Below are 23,413 nucleotides of genomic sequence, written 5' to 3'. Positions count from 1 at the left end.
GGCTCCACTGTGGCTGGAGGGTCCAAGTTGTCTTCACTCAGATGTGTGGCAGTGGGTACTGGATGTTGGCTGAGACTCCTCAGTTCTCCTCCACATGATCTCTCATCTTCTGCCATGTGGCTGACAGGGTCTTGGTGCTCCAGCCTGGAGTCAGGCCTGAGCCTCTGAGGTGGAAGAGGGGACTTCAGGACATTGGACGACCAGAGACCTCCCGGCCCCACGTAGTATCAATCAGCGAGAGCTCTCCCAGAGATCTCCATCTCAACGGTAAGACCCAGCTCCCCCCAATGGCCAGCAAGCTCCAGTGCTGGACACCCCATGCCAAACAACCAGCAAGACAAGAACACAACCCCATCCATTAGCAGAGAGGCTGCCTAAAATCACACTAAGTTCACAGACACCCCAAAACACAAAACCGGATGCAGCCCTGCCTACCAGAAAGGCAAGATCCAGCCTCTTCCATCAGAACACAGGCAGCAGTCCCCTCCACCAGGAAGCCTACACAAACCACTGAGCCAAACTTACCCACTGCAGGCAGATACCAAAAACAACAGAAACTATGAACCTGCAGCCTACGAAAAAGAGACCCCAAACACAGTAAATTAAGCAAAATAAGAAGACAGAACAATACACAGCAGATGAAGGAGCAAAGTAAAAACCCACGAGACCAAACAAATGAAGAGGAAATAGGCAGTCTACCTGAAAAAGAATTCAGAGTAATGATAGTAAAGATGGCCCAAAAAATAGAATGGAGAAAATACAAGAAACATTTAACAAGGACGTAGAAGAAGTAAAGAGCAAACAAACAATGATGAACAACACAATAAATGAAATTAAAAATTCTCTAGAAGGAATCAATAGCAGAATAACTGAGGCAGAAGAACGGATAAGTGACCTGGAAGATAAAATAATGTAAATAACTACCACAGAACAGAATAAAGAAAAAAGAATGAAAAGATTTGAGAACAGTCTCAGAGACCTCTGGGACAACATTAAACGCACAAACATTCGAATTATAGGGGTCCCAGAAGAAGAAGACAAAAAGAAAGGGTCTGAGAAAATATTTGAAGAGATTATAGTTGAAAACTTCCTTAATATGGGAAAGGAAATAGTCAAGTCCTGGAAGTGCAGAGAGTCCCCTACAGGATAAATCCAAGGAGAAACACACCAAGACACATATTAATCAAACTATCAAAAATTAAATACAAAGAAAAAATATTAAAAGCAACAAGGGAAAAGCAACAATTAGCATGCAAGGGAAATCCCATAAGGTTAACAGCTGATCTTTCAGCAGAAACTCTGCAAGCCAGAAGGGAGTGGCAGGACATATTTAAAGTGAGGAAAGGGAAAAACCTACAACCAAAATTACTCTACCCAGCAAGGATCTCATTCAGATTAGACAGAGAAATTAAAACCTTTAGAGACAAGCAAAAGTTAAGAGAATTCAGCACCACCAAACCAGCTTTACAACAAATGCTAAAAGAACTTCTCTAGGCAGGAAACACAAGAGAAGGAAAAGACCTACAAAAACAAACCCAAAACAATTAAGAACATGGTAATAGGAGCATACCTATTGATAATTACCTTAAATGTAAATGGACTAAATGCTCCAACCAAAATATATAGACGGGCTGAAAGGACACAAAAACAAGAGTCATATATACTGTCTACAAGAGACCCACTTCAGACCTAGGGACACATACAGACTGAAAGTGAGGGGATGGAAAAAGATATTCCATGCAAATGGAAATCAAAAGAAAGCTGGAGTAGCAATTCTCATATCAGACAAAATAGACTTTAAAATAAAGACTATTACAGGAGACAAAGAAGGACACTACATAATGATCAAGGGATCCATCCAAGAAGAAGATATAACAATTGTAATTATTTATGCACCCAACATAGGAGCACCTCAATACATAAGGCAAATCCTAACAGCCACAAAAGGGGAAATCGACAGTAACACAATCATAGTAGGGGACTTTAGCACCCCATTTTCACCAATGGACAGATCATCCAAAATGAAAATAAATAAGGAAACACAAGGTTTAAATGACACACTAAACAAAATGTACCTAATTGATATTTATAAGACATTCCATCCAAAAACAACAGAATACACTTTCTTCTCAAGTGGTCATGGAACATTCTCCAGGGTAGATCATATCTTGGGTCACAAATCAAACCTTGGTAAAGTTAAGAAAATTGACATCGTATCAAGTATCTTTTCCAACCACAATGCTATGAGACTAGATATCAACTACAGGATAAAATCTGTAAAAAATACAAATACATGGAGGCTAAACAATACACTACTTAATAACCAAGAGATCACTGAAGAAATAAAAGAGGAAACCAAAAAATACCTAGAAACAAATGACAATGAAAACATGATGACCCAAAACCTATGTGATGCAGCAAAAGCAGTCCTAAGAGGGAAGTTTATAGCAATACAATCCTACTTCAAGAAATAAGAAACATCTCAAATAAACAACCTAACCTTACACCTAAAGCAATTAGAGAAAGAAGAACCAAAAACCCCCAAAGTTAGCAGAAGGAGAGAAATCATAAAGATCAGATCAGAAATAAATGAAAAAGAAATGAAGGAAACAATAGCAAAGATCAGTAATACTGAAAGCTGGTTCTTTGAGAAGATAAACAAAATTGATAAACCATTAGCCAGACTCATCAAGAAAAAAAAGGAGAAGACTCAAATCAATAGAATTAGAAATGAAAAAGGAGAAGTAACAACTGACACTGCAGAAATACAAAGGATCATGAGAGATTACTACAAGCAACTATATGCCAATAAAATGGACAAACTGGAAGAAATGGACAAATTCTTAGAAAAGCACAACCTTCCAAGACTGAACCAGGAAGAAATAGGAAATATAAACAGACCAATCACAATCACTGAAATTGAAACTGTGATTAAAAATCTTCCAACAAACAAAAGCCCAGGACCAGATGGCTTCACAGACTAATTCTATCAAACATTTAGGGAAGAGCTGACACCTATCCTTCTCAAACTCTTCCAAAATATAGCAGAGGGAGGAACACTCCCAAACTCATTCTGCAAGGCCACCATCACCCTGATACCATACCAGACAAAGATGTCACAAAAAAAGAAAACTACAGGCCGATATCACTGATAAACATAGATGCAAAAATCCTCAACAAAGTACTAGCAAACAGAATCCAACAGCACATTAAAAGGACCATACACCATGATCAAGTGGGGTCTATCCCAGGAATGCAAGGATTCTTCAATATATGTAAATGTGATATCAATGTGATACACCATATTAACAAATTGAAGGAGAAAAACCATACGATCATCTCAATAGTTGCAGAAAAAGCTTTCGACAAAATTCAACACCAATTTATGACAAAACACTTCCAGAAAGTAGGCGTAGAGGGAATTTAACATAACAAAGGCCATATATGACAACCCTACAGCCAACATCGTTCTCAATGGTGAAAAATTGAAACCATTTCCTCTAAGATCAGGAACAAGACAAGGTTACCCACTCTCGCCACTATTATTCAACATAGTTTTGGAAGTTTTAGCCACAGAGAAGAAAAAGAAATAAAAGGAATCCAAATTGGAAAAGGAGAAGTAAAGCTGTCACTGTTTGCAGATGACATGATACTATACATACAGACTCCTAAAGATGCTACCAGAAAACTCCTAGAGCTAATCAATGAATTTGGTAAAGTAGCAGGATACAAAATTAATGCACAGAAATCTCTTGCATTCCTATACACTAATGATAAAAAATCTGAAAGAGAAATTAAGGAAACACTCTCATTTACCACTGCAACAAAAAGAATAAAATACCTAGGAATAAATCTACCTAAGGAGACAAAAGACCTCTATACAGAAAACTATAAGACACTGATGAAAGAAATTAAAGACGATACAAACGGATGGAGACATATACCATGTTCTTGGATTGGAAGAATCAACATTGTGAAAATGACTATACTACCTAAAGCAATCTACAGATTCAATGCAATCCCTATCAAAAACCAATGGCCTTTTTCACAGAACTAGAACAAAAAATTTCACAATTTGTATAGAAACACAAAAGACCCCGAATAGCCAAAGCAATCTTGAGAAAGAAAAACGGAGCTGGAGGAATAAGGCTCCCTGGCTTCAGACTATACTACAAAGCTACAGTAATCAAGGCAGCATGGTACTGGCACCAAAACAGAAATACAGATCAATGGAACAGGATAAAAAGCCTAGAGATAAACCCACGCACATATGGTCACCTTATCTTTGATAAAGGAGGCAAGAATATACAACGGAGAAGAGACAGCCTCTTCAATAAGTGGTGCTGGGAAAACTGGACAGCAGCATGGAAACAAATGAAATTAGAACACAACCTAACACCATACACAAAAATAAACTCAAAATGGATTAAAGACCTAAATGTAAGGCCAGACACTGTAAGACTCCTAGAGGAAAACACAGGAAGAACACTCTTTGACATAAATCACAGCAAGATCCTTTTTGACCCACCTCCTAGAGAAATGGAAATAAAAACAAAAATAAACAAATGGGACCTAATGAAACTTAAAAGCTTTTGCACAGCAAAGGAAACCATAAACAAGATGAAAAGACAACCCTCAGAATGGGAGAAAATATTTGCAAATGAAGCAACTGACAAAGAATTAATCTCCAAAATTTACAAGCAGCTCATGCAGCCCAAAATTAAAAACAAACAACCCAATCCAAAAATGGGCAGAAGACCTAAATAGACATTTCTCCAAAGAAGACACAGATTGCCAACAAACACAAGAAAGGATGCTCAACATCACTAATCATTTGAGAAATGCAAATCAAAACTACAATGAGGTATCACCTCACTCCGGTCAGAATGGCCATCATCAAAAAATCTACAAACAATAAATGCTGGAGAGGATGTGAAGAAAAGGGAACCCTCTTGCACTGTTGGTGGGAATGTAAATTGATACAGCCACTATGGAGAACAGTATGGAGGTTCCTTAAAAATCTAAAAATAGAACAACCATACGACCCAGCAATCCCACTACTGGGCATATACCCTGAGAAAACCATAATTCAAAAAGATACATGTACCACAGTGTTCATTGCAACATGATTTACAATAGCCAGGACATGGAAGCAACCTAAGTGTCCACTGACAGATGAATGGATAAAGAAGATGTGGCACATATATTCAATGGAATATTACTCAGCCATAAAAAGAAACGAAACTGAGTTATTTGTAGTGAGGTGGATGGACCTAGAGTCTGTCATACAGAGTGAAGTAAGTCAGAAAGAGAAAGCCAAATGCCATATGCTAACACATATATAGGGAATCTAAAAAACAAAAAACAAACAAACAAAAAATGGTTCTGATGAACCTAGGGGCAGGACAGCAATAAGGACACAGACATAGAGAATGGACTTGGGGACACAGGGAGGGGGAAGAGTAAGCTGGGATGAAGTGAGAGAATAGCATTGACATATATACACTACCAAATGTAAAATAGATAGCTAGTGGGAAGCAGCTGCATAGCACAGGGAGATCAGCTCGGTGGTGCTTTGTGACCACCTAGAGGAGTGGGATAGGGAGGGTGGGAGGGAGACGCAAGAGGGAGGGGATATATGTATACATATAGCTGATTCACTTTGTTATACAGCAGAAACTAACACAACATTGTAAAGCAATTATACTCCAATAAAGATGTTAAATAAATAAATAAATAAATAAATAAATAAATAAATAAATAAATAAATAGAGTGAAAATGTGAAAGCATTTTGTAAGTAACTGTAAAGGGCTGAAACACAGCACTATTATTATTATTATTATTACACTAGTGGGATTAGCTTGGGCCTCAAAGTCCTCTTAGTTTTTCTCATACAATTACTGGCTTCCTCTCTGAATTCCATTATTTAATTTTCAGTTGTGGTAATCATGGAGTATTTCGATCCTTTTTTTGTTAGGAAAAACCGTTGCATTGTTGTGTGAGGACCTGTTTACTGTTCCCTGGGAAATGTTTGAATAGCTGGCTGGAAAAACAGCAAGTTCTTAGGCAACAAGAAGACCTGTCTCAACTCAGCTGCTGCACTTTGTGGTGTTTGAAGCTCACAGTTGGCAACCTGGGTGAAGTCATTTAAATGAGCTATGTATCTTTCTCTTATCTCTAAGTTCAGCTAGTAGTTTTTAGTCTTATAGTTCTAAAAGTATAATCAAATCTCAAAACCAAACAGATTAGTGGATAAAGAGGCCAGGTTGTGTTTCCCAAGATATCACCGTGCCTTATCTACGACATATTATTCCTCCATTCATTACAAAGATTTTAAAAGCTTCCACTATCCATGAATATCAGGTATATGTCCAGATAAGGAGATCTTGCTGTGTCTGTCCACCTTGAACTCTATTTTGTAATAAGGTATAACACCAGGCACCACAGGAAAACAGACACACAAGTCTGTAAGCTAAAATCGAACTCTAAGACACAATTAAATCTCTTATAAAAGAAGGGAGACAGAAACTCTCCCTAACACTTGAGAGGCGTCCATTGTTGGACAGATGGCTGTCTATTGGATAGAAGTGAGGCGATAAACTCAAGCTTCTCTCGGTTAATAAGTAAGAGACGCTTTTGAGTAGGACACTTTCTTACTCAAAGGTTTTCTCTTCCATCGCTGGGAGGATTTGCCCCAAGTTCCACAAGAGAGGGAGTTAGAGAACACTGGAAGATGCAGGTTGTCCTTTCGAAGATGCCGGCAGTAGGTGCAAGAGGAGTCCATCTGCCTCTGAACATAATGATCCTGGAAGGCCCAATGCAGGCTGCTTCGGTGGCCAGGAGAGCAGCATGCCAACACGAGGTGGGTGTTAGTGGAGGAAGCCACCAAGTCTTGAAGTGAAGGGTGACATCTGGGTGGAAATTATAATACATTTTATAATTTTAACGGAATAAACAAACATAAGGCATCCAGGAGGCTGCAAAGAGAAGAAAATGAATTCGGAGTGTCAGGGCTTCTAGCAAACAGACTTTTGGAACTAAAAGTATTATCCTTACTTTTGGAATCGTTGCCCTCTCCTAGACTTAGATGACTTCAGCAATTACATTTGAAAAAACTTTAGATATGTCTTTCTTATTATGCAGAAGGAAGAGTAACATCAGCCTCTGGGTTCAGAGATTTGTAAATTTGTGACACTATTAAGGAAGCTAAATTCTTGGCTTGGGAGATACCACGAATAAACACGTTCGTAAGAGTTGTTTAGCAAATATGTATTCTTTATATTCTTGATCTGTTTAGCTTTGTGACAGAATGTGGATCTCTCGTAGGGACTTCTAAACCTAAGATGGGTTTTGGAATCTAATGCCTCAAGAAGCCTTCTTTCTCAAGCAAGCCTTCCCATTTCTAGTTTGGTTAGAAACAATTTCTTTAATGGGCATGGGGAAAATACTAGCGAAATGGGCACTTTCAGCTCTCACTGAAGAAGGCTCATAGTATTCTAATGTCTACCATCTAGATGAAATCCACCTTAAGACTCTTTTTACCTTCTTTTGTACTTGTGAGGGGAGTGAGGCTGGACCCACAAAGTATATAAATATCTTTTCCTATGGGATTCTGGGATAGGTAGCAAAAAGTGAGATAATTTATTCCTTTTTTTTTTTCTTCAGTAAGGAACATTTACTTTTTTAAAGTAAATGTTCCTTAAATCAGTAAGATCAGCTAGTAAATATTTGCAATATTTTCAAGCTATCATATTGAGAGATTTTCTTTGAGTCAGGCTCATTTTCAGACAAAACAGTCCCAATATACACTATTTGATCACTTGTGTTTCCACAAGTCATCACCATAGGCTCCCATTATTCCCACGTCATCTTTATATGTACATGCCCTTTCTTAATTACTATATGTAACTATAATTTTTGCTATTTAAAAATAGTATCTAAAGCTATGATATGTTGAGATGTATTGTCTCAGGAAGAAAGTAGTCTCTTTCACCTGAGGTCTCCAGGCTAATCGCTTGGTGATTATGAAATGATGCAGAAAGGATTTCATCATCAGTGGAATGACCCCTCTAATCTTCAGATTTTATATTTAAAAACCAGAAAATACATGAAAGACATGTCTGTTTTGCTCATCTAGTACTTATCACATGTCCAATACACAGTCCATAATCAATAAATATTTATTATAAGAATGAGTACATGAATGAAGGTGAAGTCAACACATGTAAGCTAAGTACAAGAGAAAAATAAAGTGATTTGCAAAGATACCGAGTGATCATGGATTAAAGTCCTGGCAGAGAAGAGAACATTAAAAAATTCAAATGCAGGATTACAATTTTCAAAGGCTAAATTTCTCTTTTCTGACCACCAGTCACTGGCAGTAGAAATTAATCTCTAGGCAAGTAGTGACGGGAACTGGTAAGATTTTGTTTGGATATGATCTTGAAGGTCAAGCCAGTTCATATGTAGCCCTCAAGAAAGCTCAACTCCCTTGAAACTTTTCTGAATTATATTTCTTAATGACTCAGGCTCCTGTATCAAACAAAGTAAATTATGTTTTGTCCAATAATCTTTAGCTATGTTATTCATGTCTCCTCGCATAGGTGAAAGGTTCTTTGTGGGGAACAAGCCAGGGGGACTGAGTTCTGGTATGGGTTCAGCCACCCACTCATCACGTAATGACCATGGGCAAGTCACTTCTCAACTCTGAACCTCAATTTAATCCTTCTTAACATCAAAGATGCCTCTTCAGACAGCTGCATGGGACTGTTAGGAAGTTCAAATTGAAGCAGATAAAATTTTTCAAACCACAGAACTCACATGTGCAAAATTGTAATTTTCTCCATTTTTTAAGCTGAATTTAGTTTCAATCTAGGACCCCTATCCTGTCTTTTAGAAGATAATTTAATCCAGTTGACTTCAGGAAATCTCAGCCACTTCAGCGTTTTCTCAGGCAATTTATATTTTCAGTGCAGCCTTATGCAGGGGTTCTCTCCTCTGTCTTCTTCTCCCCACAGCAGCACCTACAGTCTGTGATGCAGATTTTGTGGAAAAATGCAGGTGGAGTAGAGTTGCCAGATGTGACAAATAAAAATACAGGATGCCCACTTAAGTTTGAATTTCAGATAAACAACAAAATACTGCATCGGACATACTGTTACAAAAAAAGTTATTGTGCATCTAACACTCAAATTTATCTGGAGGTCCTATGTTTTTCTGGCAACTTCAGGGTGAAGGTACCAGGTTGCAATAATCCATCATCTTACACTGCCATTAGCACTGGTATAATCTGCTCCTTGGGCTCTTTTCATTGGCTTATTGCTTCACTGGCAATCACTGAAGCTCCCAGGTTCCTCTTCTCATCTCCTGTCCTCGGATCCATGTGATAAATACTGCATTTTCCCCAATTTGACAGCAAAGCATTCTTAAATCCACAAAACCCTAGTTAACCACTGTTACATCCTTCTCAGGAATGCAGGAAATTTCTGACTCTGCTTCCACACCACTCTGTGTTTGAGGTGTCTGTCTCAGGACCTCCCTACCTAGACTTGCTGCGAAGTCCCAGATGTGTGCTATGCAGAAGTTCTCAAGACTTGCCCCTTCCCCAGGTTTACCTCAGGGGGTAAGGCCAAAGCTCTCTCTGCTCTTTGATGTTCAATCTAGGCTGTTCGATAGATGATGGATGAGCCCCTAGAAGAGTTGTACTCAGTTTCCCCAAGAGGACTCACAACATTCAGGGCTCTTTTCCCCTGATTCTTTTCTCATTTTTCCTCAGGGCCATATACCTTTTTTTACTCTTCTCTGGGTGGGATGGGGTAGGGAGTGTGGAAGAGGTAAGGAATAGGTTATACCATCTCTTCATCTACCCTCTCTTCTGTCAGTTGTTTATGGTATAAGATTTTATGGCTTGATTCTGATTTTTCTCAAACATTTTGTTATGAAAATTTCAAATATATAGCCAAGTTGAAAGGATTTTATGGTGTACACCCATAGATTTTACTATTAAAACTTCACTCTACTTGTTTATCATATATCTATCCATCTACCCACCGCACGTTTCATCCATCAATCCATGTTACTTTTTGAAGCATTTCAAAATAAATTTCACAAAAGGAATTAATCTTTAAAAAATTTTTTTAAATATATTACTTTCAGAAATACTAGCTCTTGCAATTCAAAGCTTTGGTTTTCAGGATTGTCTCTAGAGTTTGAAGAGTCTATTTTGAAGTTCAAAGGCTGAACAGGGACTGTTTTTCCCTTTGCATTCAATGACAAACTTACTCAGCCCTGAGACGAAAAATATCTCTTACTGAACAAAGAAAGGATTAGTTACATGAAACAAAGAACCATATGTGTTTGGGGGAATCACCAGTTAATACTTCAAGAGATTAACTTATCTCATAAGATATAATAAAGCACTGTATAAATGCAGCAGATATTATTGAAGACCACATTTATACCTTTTAAAAATTCCCTCGTAACATGTATAATCATTTATATTATTTATTTATTAAATATTAACTAGGATTAGGAGAAAAAAATTTAAGGAGGTTTTGTATGGAGACAAAATAATATTGATCACGTAACCAAAATAAAAAAGGGTGAAATATTTACCTATAAAATGAATAAAAAGAAAATACATTTAAACAGAACAGCTTTTTAAAAATGGAAACCCCTACTTGATCCTTTCTGATTTGGAGACAAAACATATAACGTTGTTTATCCCTGTGGTCATTCTCCTCTGGGCTGTGTTCTGAGATGTAGAAGTGTACTATGATTTCCTACTGAAAATTTATACATAAACAGGTTTATTTTTTTTAAATGTGTATGTCACTACTCTGTACTCTGAAGGTACTATGTCAGTTCCCAAGGCTGAAATCATAAATATCGACCCTACCTTCCAGAAACTTACAGCCTTGGGAGAGAAAGGTACATAAAATTAATGACAGTTTTACAATAAGTGCAGGAATTGATGCTTCACAAAGTGCCCTGGATCACAAAGGAGGAGGTAACTAACTGCTCTGGAAAACCAGGGGAGACTTCAAAGGGGCTGCTGGTCAGGCTGTGTCAGATGGTTTATTGCTTTGGGCAACGCTGAGAAATCTTTAGACGTGGAAGTTTCATAAATTCTGCAGTTTCCTAAAGACTAGAGAATAGTCAGCAAAGTCCAATTTGCCCTGTGATGTATCTGCAATGCACTAAAAACTAAAAGTGTGCAGTGGAAACAGACATGTATGTACTGCATGGAAGAAGTGCTTCAAAGCGCCCACCTGGAGGGACACAAGCCCGTATCCCCCTTGAGGCTGTGGAATTTGGGACATGCCTCTCATGGGACTCTTCTAGTCCAAACCCAGGTTTGGGGTATGAAAGAGAGGTAATTTACTAGTTTGGAGGCCAAGAAGTTGACTTTTCTGATCTTGAGATCTTCTACAACCTCTTGAGAAGATACATAACTCAGCAACATTACAGATTTAGTTTGGGGTGAGGAGGAGGCTTTACGTGTGTTTGAGCACTACGTGTACTTGCATAAGCACTAACATGATTGGCACTATTTTAGGTTCGAGAAATATAGAATGAACACAACAGACAACAACTGCTGTCATGGAGTTTAAGTTCTAATGGTGGGAGGCAAAGAACAAAGAAGAAAAATATATAGGGTATGATATACAGTGCTGTGGAAAAGCACTGGGAAAGCAGGAAAAAAAAAAAAGCAGGAAAGCACTGGGATGGAGAGTAATTTTAAATGGGGGAGGGGTAGGTAAGATCTTAATAAAGAGATGACATTGAAGCAATTACCCATTTGGGGTGGAGGGTGGGATGAGCCATGAGGTTATCTAGGAGAAAGATAGTTCTGGGCGGACAGAACAGGGAGTGTACACGAGAGGTTCATGGACCAGCAGTGTGGCCAGGACATAGAGCAGAGTGAACAAACAGGAGGACACTGAGAAAGAGGTCAGAGGAGCACAGGCTAGAGTGTCTAGTACCCTGTGGGCCACTATAAAGAGTTTTGCTTTCTCTCTGAGATGGGAAGCCATTGAAAGGTTTTGAGCAGAGGAGTGACATGAAATGACATATTTTAAAGACCCACAGTGGCTACTGGGCTGAGAATAGATGGGAAAGGAGCAAGAGGGGAAGCAAGGAACATTGCAATAATATTGCAATAATCCAGGTAGGAGATGATGGTGGCTTGATCAATGCGGAGATGCTAAGCATCTTGCCCAAGGTCACATATTTAGTAAAGGATGGAACTAGGATTTGACACAGAGACAGATGTCAGTAACTACTGGATGTTCTCAAGAATTTTCATGTGAATAAAATCAGGAAGTAATCATTAAAGTTTCCATTTTGAAAATTTATAAAATTGTATGTTTATTTCACTCTCTCCTTAAACTGGGAAGTCTCTAGGCTCTTGTGGCAACATGCTACTCTCCTTTCTGTGTATGTTTATAGAGAGCCTAAAAAATGTTCAGATAGATTGGGTACAGGCTGTGAGGAAAAAGAGGAGTCAAGGATGACTCCACAGTTCTTAGTCCAGAGCATGGAATTTGTCATTGTCATGGGGAAGACAAGTTTTGTGAGGGAAGATCAAGAAATAGCTTTTATGTAAGTGGATAAGGAGGTACCTATTAAGCAACCAAACAGGTATGGTGAGTAGGCAATTAATATAGGTGCCTGGATTTCAGAGGTGTGGTTCATTCTGAGTGCCCCAGGTGAACTGATTATTAAATATTTTGATTACCATGAGATGTTAAGTATTTTGAATATTACTTTTGATAATGTCTATTAAGTGGTATTGCAGTTGTCTAACCCATTTAGTACATAATGTGCATATCCAGGTTTATTTTTACTAAAAAGCCACTTTGATCATATAATTCCTTTCCTCAAGGGTCTTTAGCAGTGCCCCATGGCCTATGCAATAAACTTAAAATTTCTTAGTCTGAAATTAAAAGCCTTTCACAATTTGATCCAAATCGACTTTAGATAGACCACATGAGCCCCCCTCTAGTTACACTGAGCTTGCTATAATCCTTCATATTTAGGCTTGTCTATCTCTGTTTCATTTAAGTTGCTCCCCTTACAATAATATATCTCAGTTCTCACCATCTATGAAAATCCTATCCAGCCTTCAAGGCCCAGCAGAAATTCCAACTCTTGCAATAATGATTAAAGCTGTGAATTCTTACGGTCATGTCTCTCTCTCTCTCTCTCTCTCTATATATATATATATATATATATATATATATTTATTTATTTATTTATAGATATGTAAATTTCATTAGAAGTAGGAACTTTTGTTACTTTTGTTTATTTTCCTTTGGAACCCACTTAGTGCCATGTGCATAGTAAGTGATGTGTAAATGATTGATGGTCCCTATCTTTAAGGTCATATCATTATTAACATCTAAGCTCTTCTATGTATTATCATAGACAGCAACCCCAGGAAGAAGACACCTCTACTATCCCTAGTTTACAAATGTGGAAGATGAGACTTAGGGGCCTTAAGCATCATCCCCAGATTTACAAGCAGTGAAGGTAGAGCTGAGATATGAATCCAGATGACTGGACTCTAGAGTCAGATGTTTAGTCACCACTACGTACGTACTCTGTCTCCTACCTAGATAGCACATTCACTTAAAAATCTATGCAAATAGATTCAGGAAGCAAAGGAGGTTTTTTAACCCCCATTCTAAATGGATATTAAAGAAAAAGCCATGTTTATTTTACCTGCCAAAGAATCCCTCCAAGCATGTATAGAAATGTGATGATCTCTCTTGAACTAATTTTGAGAGAATTATCATCAACCGGAATGATAGTTACAGACCACTGACCGGTAGTTCCTTGGTCCTTTACTTCACCATATTTCCCTCTGTTAGTTATTTTCCTCTAGAGATTATTTTATTCACTTGAGAAATGAGGACTCTTCAAAATCACTTTGGAAACATGGAGTGACATGTCCATTTCTCTGAAAGTTATTGCAGCTAGTGAGACTTCTCATGAAACAAAGCTTGACTAAAAGCCAGACTCTTAAAGTATATAGCATATGTGAAAGGGATGGAGGTGAGGTGAAGAGAGCATATGTAACAGAAAATATCCAGTTTATTCCTAGGACTGTACTAATGCAAATTCCTTTTTTCTCAAACCGAACTTGGGACACTCCAGAAGAGTTATTGTTTATTCATAAATCACCAGTTGGCTCTCTGGAGCTAATAGAAAATCTGTTTGTTGTTAAACTGCCATAGCAGAAAAAGAGGGAAAAATTTATAATGAAAAATGCAAAGATACAGGATTTCCATTCAGTAGAATCACTCACATCATGATGGGTTACAACGATGAATGTGCAACAGGATACCCACACAGAGGGGACCCAAAGACGACAGTGCCTGGCAAGAAAATGTTCTTTCTAACCATTTCTTTAGGTCAGTGTTAACACATCCACAGGGTTATTATTACCAAATACACAAATAAGGCTGAAGGGAACCTTGAACCATATATAATTATGTTTTGTGTGTGTGTGTGTGTGTGTGTGTGTTTGGGGCAGGGATTGAGAGGGAAAAAATATATTTTTATGTTATTGTCTTTTTTATTCTTTTCTGATGAGTAGATTTTACTGTTAATGAAGTGTCAGTCTCCAGGAAATCCCTGCTTATATTCCCTAAAATCGAATCATATGTGAGTCATAAGTTTTACCTTTAGAACTCTGAACAATTTCATTCCCACTTGTATTTTTGGATATTGCCTTAAGGAAATATCATTCTATTTCACTCAAGTGTACCCCCCAAACAGACCAAGAAACCAGCAGAAAGTAAATACACACACACACACACACACACACACACACACACACACACACTCCAGGTGGAGAGAGCCACAGATATCAGGGGGCGTGACCAGTTCAGGAAGCAGAGGGAATTCAGTTCGTCTGGAGCCCAAGAATTGGAGATGGGTAGAAGATCTAAAGGAGAAAAAGGAGGGCCAAATCTTAGCCACCCATTCATTCCCTTTTAAAGAATCTGAATTTCAGGAGTTTAAGGATTTATCCTACGTATATGTGGATATCAAATAGGGAGGTCTAAAGAAAAACGTAAATTAAGTGATTGACTAAATTCTTCCTTTTCTCCTTTCAGCAACACATTCTTTCCTTTCTATATTGTTGCCTTGTCTTCTGTTCCCTCTCCTCCAAGTCAAGAATGAGGTCTTCTGCTCTATCACGGCCCATCTGTGTAGCTCCAAACATCTGCTTTCCGTGCTTTTATCTGCCTTACTTATAATGTGCTCCATTATCTCAGTGCCCTGTAAAACGACAAGCCAACTCATTAAAGCTAAATGTTAGTGCAAAGATTTTACTTCCATGGGATCATGGAGAAAATGTGGACAACCTATGGAAAAGACAGTCTTGAGACTTTACACTTGAGAACCAAGTTTAAACTTCCTGCCAATACAGAAGATTAGTTTTTACGAACAATACCCAATAACTTTGTAATGAATTATTTTCTTTTCAGTTCCATGAGAATTATGTATGACTCATTAAATTCTGCACAGCTAAGCTGACATGTATAAGGCGTTGCCAGAAAATCCTTCCCTTAGGGAAGCAAGGAACTGGGCTGTCAAAAAGTCAACAGTTACCTAATTGATCTGGAAATACAGTGAAGTTACGGCAGCTAGTCTACTGAGGAAAGACTTGGCTTGCCTAGGCCTTCTGTGGTAACTTCTTCCTCCAGTGGGAGAAACTGCCAGTAAGGGAAGAATGGCAATTTACATACCATAGCAAGGCTTATCTGCCTTGTGTGTTAGTCACAGCCTGCAGCTTGAGACATGCTGGGAAATCCCTATCTGGAAGAGAAGAAAAGTTATAATCACACTTGCTGTGCTTTTAACCTTATTCTGTATAATTCACATACAGAGTCACTTCTGTACATTTTCAGTGAAAAACTGTTGCTATTATTTTCTATCATCAGTTAACTATTTGTGTGGTATTTTAAAAATTATATATATATTTGCTCTCACTTTAAAAGACACCATTAAGAGATATTTTCTTTGCTTTTTTCTTTCTGCTCTCCAAGACTCCAGGAAAGCCAGCTTCCGTGACACATTTCCTACAGTCCACAACTAGAATGAGTGGTACAGAAAGTTCTACGGAGCATGCAGAGGTAAGAACGCACTTCTAGGGGATGAATTGACCATATATATCATCGACAGCATTGCTAATGGCGAATTATGCAATGATTAATAAGAGTAGAAATGGCTAGTTTGCTTTCTTTAGCTAAGATCTGCTCTATATATTTCAAGAATGTTATTCAACAAAGGAAAAATATCTAGGTGACTGGTTACATTTCCTTTGACACCTCTGAGCTACATTTCTTCTTTTACAAAGTGAGAAATAAAATCTTGTCCTGTCAGCTTTTCAATTCTATGTGTTTCATATTTTGCTCTTGATTTCAAGGAATTTGGTTTAATGTAAAATGTAAAAAGAATATTATATTTGTGTGGTTAGAAATAAAAGCTATTATAGCAATAGAGTATCTATGGTGAAATACTTCTATATACGTAATTAATACCACAGTCATTGTTCTGTTACTGGTTACTGCAACAGATACTTACTAATTGAATGAATGAATGAAAGTGCTTTCTTAAAGATTTTTTTAGAGATAACTAATATATAATAGGAAATTGAGACTTTTTGGTACATTTAGGTATTTAATTTAGCAGTCTCAGAACTTGGATCTTTTAGAAGTTGGTCTGGGTATTAGGGTAAATGAGAAATCAAGGTCCAAATACTTTGAACACAGATTACATTTTATAGGGGATAAATGTTCTTTAAATGAGCCCTTAGAAGGACCAGTGACTAAAAATCTTTCTATGCCTTTATTAGCAACTGGGAAGCACAGCAAAAACAAGTGAAAAGTTTCCCCAAAACTTTGTACTTAACTGATTTTCTTTCATTTTAATGCACACCTAAGACATATGAATGGTGGTAAAATGTTGATTAACCCTCAGAGAAATCCCTTGTGATACATTTATGACTTATAAGCCATACCTATTGCTGTGCTTTCTCTGTCTTGCAGATTTAATATCTTTACTAAATCATTTTATAAATGATTTTTATAAAGTTATTTAAAAATAACTCATTTATAAGAAAATCAAGGGTCAAAATATTTCATAATGTTTTTCCAGAGAAAATTATATATGGAAAAAAATGCATACTATCTGATTACTCTTAATCTAGATTCCCAGAAAGTAGGGTCATACAAATATTTGTTGGTCACAGATTTTTTTTTTTGGTCTATATCACAAATAGAAAAAAGACTTTTTGAGGACCTAAAATTCATATTGCGAAGCATGGTATGGAATGGAAGAAGCTTGAACTTTAGTGTAACTCATGATAATCAGTGGTATTTATTAAAAATAGAGGTGGGATGAATAGGTGGAGCACAGAGGATTTTTAAGACAGTGAAACTATTCTCCATGATACTACAAATGATAGATACATGTCATTACTCATTCGTCTAAATCCATAGAATGTACAACAGCAAGAGGGAACCCTAATGTAAACTGTGGATTTGGGTGATAATGATGTGTCAATGTAGGCTCATCTATTAACAAATATACTGCTCTGATGGGGGATGCCAATAACGGGGAAGGCTACCCATTTGTTGGGGCAATAGGTATGTGGGAAATCTCTATACTCTCCACTCAATTTTTCTGTGAACCTAGAACTGCTTTAAAAAGTAGTCTGTTAAAAAGAAGATAGAGGTGCTATGGCTCCCTTTCAGAAATTCTGATCGGTGTTCAGGGTGCCCTACGTTTAGCAAGCTCCCAGGGTGATTCTGATGTGCTCTAGTGGTGAGAACCACTGGTCTAGAATCCAGTCTCACCAAATCGCTGCTTCACAGAGCCCAGGACACACTAAGTAGGGTTGGCTCACAGCATTCTCCAAATCAAAGATGCCTGATATTTAGTCTGTGCTGATCCAGAATAAGTCGAGTTCCTTGGAAGTCTTCCTAAAAAAGGGAAATCTCAATTGCAGGACCCAACATATTTGTCACCTGGAAATTGATGTCACTTCTGACACTGGGCTAAACCACCTTGAGGTCAGAAGCAGGTATAATCATTCTCATTGTGTTGACCTACAGAAGAATGGCTTTTTAAATGCAGTCTTACTTACACATGGATCTGAATAGGAAGTAGCTAAGAAAACTAAGAACAGCATCTATAGAGGTATAAAATACCGTCAAATCCTAAAACATTGTGAGACAAAGGTAGGTAGAGAAAAGATAGAAAATAGTTTTATAAATCATTTCTAATGAAAAAAGTCCTTGAAATCCTATGATGATTGCAAAACAGCATTTCCTGTAACGCTTGTGGCAAAGGCCAACATGTTTTGAAAATATTTCTTAATTGCTCATGAATACCCTTAAGCAATTTCGTGGTCCACAATAGCTATTGAGCCTGAAACTGAATAGCAGATTTAGGGACGACCCTCATTACCCCATTCATTGTATTACTTATATGACTCAGCCATGCGATGGTTTTAAGACTACTGAGTTAAAACAGAGAAAACAGTACTTAAGAAAACTTTGTTGATGGTCGATTTAGACAGATGTCAGGGAGTTTCCAGAGCTTTTGTGCTTTCTTTAAATGAATAATATTTTTTTTTTAAAAAACTGAAAAGAAAGGTGGTTAGTTTTTCACCATACCAATGATTTATTATTAATCTAAATTTGTCACCTAGTAGCTTTATACAAAGGGCTGGTTAAAATTACAAAATACCAGATAATCTATGCCCACCTCTATAACATAATCATAATGATGGTCATTGAGGTAGTTAATTTATTGTATTATTGTTTCAGAATCAATTTGTTGCCATTTAACTGTAGTGTGTTGGTCTTTTTTTCTTGGTGGTTCTATCACTTCTCTGACTTTTGCCAGGGCCACTCTTCAGATCATGGGTATGTCTACAAAAATGAGTTTTTAGAAATGTTTACCAGGTAAATACCTAACATATATCCATGAAACTTACTTGATTTCTATATACATTATACTCTGAATTTTCATTTTTTTGGAAAAGGATTGAAATCCAAATTCATAAAATCCTAATTTCTTGCTTGTCCATTATATAGATACATTTGTAATTTATTAGAGAATTATTTTGGTACTTAATTCATATAAAAGAGTCTAAAATATAAAGCTTTGTCATCAACAGGTCTCTATGAAGGACTATGGTGTGAGCATTATTATTGCTAAAATATTTTTATGAATTACAACACGAGAGTTTGTGAAGAGAAGCATTTCTCCTGTTTATAGACTGTTCTGTTTCACTCTTTTTCTTTTTTTTTTTTTTTTTTAAGTGGACTCAATCATCGAGAAGAAAGAACTTAACAAATTCCCTTGAACAAAAGATAAGGTGCCTGGAAAAACAGAGAAAAGAGGTAATTTTGAAATATTAGTTGAAGCAACATGTGCCGTGGATTAATGCTGAGAATAAAATAGGCACCTAGTGCCTTTTATTTTTGTTATTGGGTCACAGTATTTATCTTAAGGATACTGGACTGCATTATTTTGAGAGCAAATACTTCTTTCTTATTCACCTACATATCTCTTACTCGGTCTCTCAGTGCTTGTGCAAATGAATAAAAATGACAAAGCCATAAATCCAATAATTATAATCTTAATTTTTTTTTAAACTTAGACATTTCCTCCACATGGGCTAGGTGAGCTTATCATCTGTGCCCTTTATGCTTGGCACTTGACACTCCTTGAAACTCAAACTGTCAGAGGCTTTATTGCATCATTGATTAGGTGCTATGACTTCATGAGTTGGGCATCTGACCAACAGGGGTTAAGGAGCATTATCATAAAAGAAATTTGTTTTAAAATGTCATCGGGAATGTGATGGATATTATTTTGAGTTCTGTTTTTCTGAGTTTAATGAATATTAGAACCTCTTTATTCTCCTTGACAGAGAAAAAGGTAAAAAGTTAACAGTTTTGGCACTCTGTTGTCAATTTTGTAATTCCTTTTCGAAATCATTTTCTATGCTACAGCCTTCATGTCTTCTCCTATGGTTTCCTCTACCCTTCTTTGATACTGCATAAAATAGTGTGCCCTTCTGGAAAATTACTGAACTATAGCAGAATAATGTTACCATAGCATAGAAATGTTAGTCCCTAAAATAACAACAGATCAGGGATCTTTACATAATAATATTATATAGTCTTATACTAAATAGTCATATCTATTTCCAGCATAAGAGTTACCTAGCAACTGCCACTCTGGATTAGTGTTTTGTTTTGTAATTAAGAGAAAGTCTTGCTACATTTTAGTCATTGTGACAGTCTTCTCCATGTCTGTCCCATATTTATAGGGGTTGGAATTTCTCTTAATGTGGAAAGTTGTAGACTTCCCTTACAAGAAAACTGAAAACAGGTCTCAGTGTTTTTTCTTTCATCTATTTGGCACACAGTTTTAAAACTTTCAAATTGTTTGCAGCCTAAATTGTTTCTAAATATTTTCTTATGACAAGACTATTATTCCCTGAAAAACCTATGCTTCCAAAAAGGTGATATTATCCATTAGCTGAGTATATAATACAAATCATGTACTGATTTTTTAAAAAAACACAGTATTGCAAGCAAATGATTATCAGTTAATTGAACTTGGAATTTTTTAATATAAATTCTGCCTTTAAAAAGCTAGAAGAAATATTTCATTATACAAATCAATGTAAGCACAAAAAATATGGAAAGGTTTGAAAAAAGGCCCTTCAAATATTAATAAATCTTACATAAAACCATTAATACTTACAATTTTTTATCAGATTCTGGTTAGATTAAACAAGAAGATGAAAATTCAAATAACTAAGCAAAGTTAGAAGTTGCTAATAAACTGTTCAACTGACTAGTCAAGATATACCTAAGGCTTAATAGTTTTTCATATGTGAACCAATTATGAAAGGCGAATGTGTTCAATTAACTTATCCCAGATCTACCAGAACTTGGTGGAAGGAATACTGTCTTCACCCATGGCTTCCAAAACCTTAGTAGCCTCGGAAAGTGATTTCATTTTGGCTAAATTTCCAAATGGGCAAAATCCTGTGTTGATTTACCAAACTTTAATAATTTCAGCTCCTGGAAGTTAACCAGCGATGGGATCAGCAATTTAGAAGCATGAAAGAGTTATACGAAAGAAAGGTAAACACCGCTCTGTTTGGTATTTGCTTTAAATCAGTAATCTGGGGGAGACAAGTATGTGAAGATTCTCATTGATTTCAGCTACAGGAGATTTGTGGATAGCCAGCTGTCTGTTGAAAAATGATAAGGGGGAGGGTGCTGAGTGCATTATTGGCCTCTTGGTACTGAAGATTAATGAACGAAGGAACGTGTCAGTGAAATGTCTTAAGCATGGCAAAAGGTACTAAATATAGCCCCCAGTGCTGTCTCTAGAGTTCTTGCCCACATTTATCATAGCTCACACAGTATCCTGGCCTCTGCTTTGTTACTAGCAGCCATAAAAACACAAGGTCATAAGTGCGGTGAGAAATGGCTTAAAGTTCATACTTTTTTATGCAAGGCTACTTCTCTAATTCTTTACAGCATAAGCTGTTTTCCACAGTAAAAGAGACAAGCAGTGTTAGTGGTGAAAGTGTGAGGGGAAGTGGGGAATCCCTTCTTCTCTCCAAAGCATGTTCTCTGTCAAGAAACTTTTGCTTTGGTGAGAAAGAAATTTTTAGGAGGAAATATATTTTAAAGGGTAAAAGTCAGTTTATAGTTTAAAACCATTCCATGTTCTAAAAGAGAGGAAAGAGAAAGTAAACTCCCCCAAATAATTCAGAATCAAGAAACTTGACCACAAGTGAGTAATACATTAGTATTGCTCTTTTCTTCCTCATTTTGATACTCAGAGTATTAAATTTGGAAAGAGCAGGATAACGTTTCACTACACCAGGCCATGGTCAAGCCACCTTATAATATTCGGTCTGGACAGCTTTGGGATCTCCGAATTTTAAGGCACATGATCCCAGAGAAAATTGTTTAAGCTGCCTTCCTGAACGGCTTGCAGCTGCATGAAGACCCAGGGTTAACAATGGTCACAGTTCCCATCTTTGATGAACTGCCTGTCCCTAAGGCTTTTCTCACTGGACCCTTGTCACTCAGACGACTAATTTGGCATTTAGTAGCAGGTCAGATGCTGCAGGTTACTGATGAGTTAAAGGTCATGTCTGTTTTTCGGCAAGGTAGGCGTATTCGCTTATCCCCTATCCTTCACTGTCCTTTTCAGATCAGATGAGGCACACCTTGCGAGCTGAGAATAGAATGACAAGCCTAGAAGGCTCCCTTAAGGTCTACGGGTCTATTTCCTCGAAAGTGGCGCGGTCTAAGAGAAAGGAGGCTGGAGGCCGTTTTGGTGTTTGCTTTTTTTTCTTGTAGAGGAAACTTCTTTTTAAAAGCAAAAGACCCGATCTTGGTTTGGGGCGGTGGGAAGAAGAGCCACTCCCTAGGGGACGCCCAAGACTGAGTCAGTTCTGTCCCCGGGTGCTTAGGCTGGGAATAAATCCAGGGGTTTGTGGGCTTCAGGCGAGGTGTCGGCAGCTGTCTGTGAACCACTTCTACAGGTCGCAGAGCTGAAAACGAAACTGGACGCCGCAGAAAGCTTCCCAGGCACGCTCGAGAAGGAGCTGCCGCAGAGCCAGAGGGAGAGCGACCGGCAGCAGCGCGAGGAGGTGGGCGGGGCTCGGGGAGCGACCTCCCCGCCCCCAGGAGCGCGCGGTAGTGGGTGGGGGCGGGGGCACCTGCCTCCAGACGGTTGAACACCAACCGTTTATTCAAATCAACCCTCTGCAGAGCGGTGACCGATGGGCAAGGCTGTACGGGTTACGCAAGTCCCCAGAGCCAAAAATAGGGGCCACTTCTCTAGAATCAGAAGGCGGGAGGTGCCCGGCTCACTTCCTTCTTTGCCGCGCAAACAGGCAGACCTTCATTTGCCCGGCTCCTCCCGCGGGGAGAACTGAGCCGGGGCTTCGGGGTATCTTTCTCGGACATTGCCGCCTGGGAGAAAATTCATTCTGCGTTTTTGCTTTTACTCATACCGATCATTTTTATTACCCGTGTTGATGATAGGACAATTCCTTGTATTTGTACAGCTGCTTTTCAGCTTACAGAGCGCTTTACAAATAAGTGTTACTTTTGTCATCTTAAAAATATAACATTTTTGAAAAGTATCTCACCCTCGTCGTCTCATTTAACATCCTCAGCCCATCTGTGAGGAGACTCTTATTTTTGCCGTTTTAGAGATGAGAAGGCTGAGACGTAGGGCTTCGATGACTTAATGTCGTCGATCATGTAGCATGTGGAAAAATGGGACTTGAGCCCAGTCTCCAGACTGGAAGCCCCCTTTAATCCTCCTGAGAACTAGAAG

The 23,413-nt window shown here is 37.9% G+C and overlaps 1 protein-coding gene across 2 annotated transcripts in view; it reads left to right on the top strand.

The window, feature by feature from the left end:
- Positions 1-23,413, top strand: part of TNIP3 (TNFAIP3 interacting protein 3) — a 73,857-nt gene that overhangs the window by 18,173 nt on the left and 32,271 nt on the right. Inside the window, exons 2-5 of one of the 2 annotated variants that reach the window (XM_082389691.1) lie at positions 16,063-16,149; positions 19,348-19,428; positions 21,124-21,189; positions 22,611-22,718. In XM_082389691.1, coding sequence (XP_082245817.1) covers positions 16,063-16,149; positions 19,348-19,428; positions 21,124-21,189; positions 22,611-22,718 — 342 coding nt within the window. Of the gene's footprint in view, positions 1-1,165; positions 16,150-19,347; positions 19,429-21,123; positions 21,190-22,610; positions 22,719-23,413 lie in introns of those variants that run through there. The other variant, XM_082389690.1, reaches the window with a different exon arrangement.

This window comes from Balaenoptera borealis (genome assembly GCF_965194805.1).
Source record: "Balaenoptera borealis genome assembly, chromosome: 4".
In the NCBI taxonomy this organism is placed as follows: domain Eukaryota; kingdom Metazoa; phylum Chordata; class Mammalia; order Artiodactyla; family Balaenopteridae; genus Balaenoptera; species Balaenoptera borealis.
This window is presented reverse-complemented; position numbering and strand designations above follow the sequence as displayed.